The sequence below is a fragment of the Octopus bimaculoides genome, chromosome 7 (assembly GCF_001194135.2).
Source record: "Octopus bimaculoides isolate UCB-OBI-ISO-001 chromosome 7, ASM119413v2, whole genome shotgun sequence".
Classification (NCBI taxonomy): domain Eukaryota; kingdom Metazoa; phylum Mollusca; class Cephalopoda; order Octopoda; family Octopodidae; genus Octopus; species Octopus bimaculoides.
Window position 1 is genome coordinate 75,075,019 of NC_068987.1, and position 4,488 is coordinate 75,079,506.

The window sequence follows — 4,488 nt, forward strand, 5'->3', positions numbered from 1 at the left end:
AATATATATATATATGGGAGAATGTACGAAAAAAAAACAACAGACGAGGACAGGTGGTGTAAACAACAAAAGGATGTATTAGTTTAACGCTCGGGAATACAGAAAGTCTTTAACGTTTCGAGCTACGCTCTTCAACAGAAAGAATACGGAGAAAACAAGTATATATATGTATGTATGTATATGTATATATATACATATATATATATATATATGTGTGTGTGCGTGCGTGTTTATATGTGTGTGTGCCTGCGTTTGTGTTTGTCCCCTACCACCGCTTGTCAAGTGATGTTGGTTTACTTACGTCCCCCGTAACTTAGCAGTTCGGCAATGAGAAAAATATAAAATAAATACCAGGTTTGCAAAAATAGGTCCTGTGGTCAATTTTTCCGACTAAATCCGTCAAGGTGGTACTCCACCATGGCCGCAGTCCATTGTCTGAGTACAAGCTGAAAATGAAAGAAAAATAACTAAACAGCCCCGTTGCAAAAATAAGAAGTTAAAGTAAGACCGAAAGCGGGATAGAGAGAAACAAGTTAAGTGGATGAATAAATGAATAAAATAGAAAGACTTCATATTTTTATTTGACGACCTAATGTTTTAACTGTTTTATACTGTCTTTGTTAGTTTTGTCATGGCTTCAAACTGGAATATTTACACTGAAATTGTGTGTTTACTTCACATTAAATCCACAAACGAAATATGCCTTTGTTCACATTCTTAGATCTCGTACAATTTTCTTTGTTCATTGTTGTTATTGTTGTTGTTGTTATTGTTATTGTTGTTGTTATTATTACAGAGCAAGTTAACTTGACACGGTGCAGACAAGGGCAAACTTTCTCGAGAAGTGAGTTATATGAGACACTACTCATTATCAGGCGGGCCACACTGCCAAAGAAAGAAAAAAAAATCAAAGTAATTTTTCGTCAGGTGTGCTATTTAGAAAGCTACTTTTGCTGAAGAACACATCTGTAAGAAACGACCGTGCGAACTCAAAAAGGAGAAATGGTGACGAATGGAAAAACAGAGGACTCCTTTTATTTAAACGCGTCACACGGTCGAACACAAAATAATATATCAATGATGATATACAAATAATGTTATACTTCGATAACGTTAGTGAATTCGTAAATACCAGTAATGAAGAGACGATAGAAGGCAACCGTTTGAAATGAATAACAGAAATATTTATTGTGGCGTTAAAGATGTATGTGTATGTGAGAGTGTGAATGCGACATATAAGAATATAATCAAAGACAGGCCGTCGTACAAAGAAAAGTATGTATATGAGTGATACATGTGTGTGTATGTGAGTTATTACAGCAGATAGAAAGAGTCAGTAACCGTGAGCATTTATACCAGTTCTTGAGTACACAATAGTATGAGTCTGTATGTGAAAGAAGTGAGTTGAGGCTGTGTGTGTGGCAGAGCTGATCACTAGTTGTGATGTTGTGGCATCGATGTCGGGCCGTGATTCTTGTTATACAGATGGTCGTCGCTGGCTGAAATTCTTGTCTGTTTATTTATCGTGGTGAAGCTGAGTCACCTAACAGAATCGAAGAGAGAGAGATGTGCCGCGGTGGTTTAGTTTGGTGTACATAGAAAGTCGTGTAGACGCTGGTGGTGAAGAGGCTGCTTGGTAGTAGTCGTAGAATCGTGTTAGTCATGACGATGATGCTGGTTAGTAGTCGTAGACTCGTGTTGCTGATGTGGCGACGGCGGTGGTCATCGTTGGCTGGACGAAGCTGTTGAAGTGGTCGCTGGTCGCTGGCTGCTGATTGTTGCTGCTGCTGTCGTGTGGTACACGGAACAGATCTCAAAGAGAAACTGGACCGAGACAAATCTGCTGGGTATGAGTTGCTCTATTTATAGCGAATTATCGGCTCCCGAATGCTTCAGAAAAATACTATATCACGTGACCTTATTAAGGGCTGTGATTGGTCAGTTTGCGTTCTGGCGGGAACGGTTCGAAGAAGTTGCCGCTTCGAATATTAATCAGTCACGTGATGACAAGGAGATGGGTTCTCCGCTACGCCCGCGTTTGTTTATATTTAAATGAGAAGAATGGCGATAGCAGTTTTGTATCTAATGGCGATAGGTAGTTTCGTATGTAATGGCGATCGAGGTGTTAGTTTCACTACACATCGCACCGCTCGGTCCGAGAATCGAAATCACGATTTGGCGATCGTGAATGCAACACCCTAACCACTAGCCCACGCTCTTTCACTCATGTGTTTAAGACATCAGTTTAAAGTTTGAGCTAGGGGTGAAAGGGCAGCGTCTATGAGTTCTGAAAGCCCCTATTCCACCACTCTTCGAGACTAGTCAAAGAAGGGGAGTTTTATCATATCTTCACACGAGAGACTTGGTCCGAATGCTTGCAGGGAGTAGACTCAGGTAAACAAACTTAAATGCAACAAACTCAAGAACTGCCATAGTGCATCCAACAAGCTTCTATACAGTTTCCATCTAATCAATTTCACTTACAAGGCTTGGGACGACTGGAAGCTACAGTAAGAGACACTTACCCGAAATGCTACACGGTGGGATCAGGCGCAGAACCCAATAATTAAGTGCATCAATAATTATAATGTGTGGAGGTGCATAGCTTAGTGGTTAGGGTTATGGACTCATGATCGCTGATCGTAAAATAGTGGTTTCGATTCCTGAGCTGGGCGATACGTTGTGTTCCTGAGCAAAACACTTCATTTCACGTTGTTCCAATCCACTCAGTTGGTAAAAGTGAATAACCCTGCGACTGACCGGCGTACCATCCGCAAAATATTTTTTTCCACGAGAGTTCCGGACCCCAGTTATGAACTCATTTGTATACAGCCAATCAGAGCTCAACTATCAAGCTAATTTATGAGCGTATAACAAGTGATGGGCGATGAGATAAGGTAATTTGGGTAAGAAATGACCATGCTTCGTTTCTCTTTTGATAATGCTTGTGTTCTAGTCTTGTTTGAACTATGGCTGCCTCCGCGTAGTTATTTGTGTTGTTGTTTACTTTCTAAAACAGTAAGGGGAGAGGGTTGCTAGCACATCACCCTTTACCCATATTTTCCCATCCACATCTTTTCCATATGGGGCCCTAACAAAATCCGATAATAGGTATAGATGCAAATCTAATTACTTGTCTCCTAAAATCAGGCATAACTTGGCGACCGATCTTCGTCTTGAGTTTACTTGGTAGAGTGTGTTTGTTAATTTGACAAGGTCAAGGTGAGCTCTAATTGGCTGTATGCAAATGAGTTCATTACTGGAGTCCGGAACTCTCGTGGGAGAAAAATTTCGCGTCCCATCCAGGGAGGAATATATACACCTGACAAACCGAGAACCCGGTCCTATGCTCCTTACGACATGATGTGGACTACCCATAACTACAATTACTATGATGTACTGACCATAATTACAGTATAAGAGCAGTGAGTTTTGATTTAACTGCGCAAGACCAGAACATATGTATGTTCTGGTCTTGCACACTGAGTTCGAATGTGATATTGTTTGACATTTGACTTTTGTTTTGTCTCAGATAACAATGATATTAGCTTTGTTGTCCTTGTTCTTGAGTATTCATCTAATATTTTTGTCTCTCTCGAATTACATTCATTGCTTAATGCATTTTTTAAAGACATTAAGGTGTAAATTGAAGGAGATTTGATTGCTATTGCTTTTTTTTCTGTTCTATAACACAAAATAGATAAGTATACGAAGTTTGAAAGTCTTTCGGTACCAAAAACACTACATAAAACAAAAATGAAAACTGGTGCCCCCGTTTTGAAATAGATCCAGCACCCCTTCTCTAACTTGAGTCAAGGTGGTTTATATAACGTCCTTGGTTTGTAAACGTATATACGGTAACGTCCTTTATTATTATTGTATATACAACATAATGTAAACGTGTAGCTTTTTTGTGCACTTTATTTGCAGAAAATAAAGAAATAACAGTAATAACGTCAGTGAAAAATGAATATTAAGTAAATTGCCTTTACATATTTATGACTTAGAAAATTTTTCTTAGAAAATATTTTTCATTTTTAACCTCGTATATAGTACACAGTAGAAATTTTGACCTTTACATTTTGGGAAAAAGTGCGGATTATACTCGAGGATTTACGGTACTCAATAATGAATGAAAGAAATCTTGTTTTTCGCGCTGATGTTGTATAGTGGGAATGGTTACATATTTCTTATCTATTTCTGTATTACATAGTTCAATTTATGTAAGAAACAAACACACACAACCAACATATACACACAACCAACATACACACATACACACACATATTCACTTAGACACACACTCTCTCTCAAACAGACACATTTATGTATGCGCTTCATTGCAGTCAATTTCGTTTTATTTTCATCCGATCCAAAGTCTATGTACGTAAGTCTTTAATTTACTTTATCAGCTCCGTCATACTGTCGTTGCTCTCTCTCTCTCTCTCTCTCTCTCTCTCTCTCTCTCTCTCTCTCTCTCTCTCTCTC

General features: G+C 38.8%; 1 protein-coding gene across 2 annotated transcripts in view; it reads left to right on the plus strand.

Moving 5' to 3' along the window:
• LOC106878150 (cyanocobalamin reductase / alkylcobalamin dealkylase) overlaps positions 1 to 4,488 on the plus strand; it is a 42,754-nt gene that overhangs the window by 28,974 nt on the left and 9,292 nt on the right. The window contains exon 1 of one of the 2 annotated variants that reach the window (XM_014927280.2): positions 4,287 to 4,383. The exons of the other annotated variant lie outside the window; for it this stretch is intronic. Coding sequence (XP_014782766.1) covers positions 4,327 to 4,383 — 57 coding nt within the window. The 5' untranslated portion in view covers positions 4,287 to 4,326. Of the gene's footprint in view, positions 1 to 4,286; positions 4,384 to 4,488 lie in introns of those variants that run through there. 2 annotated transcript variants of the gene reach the window in all.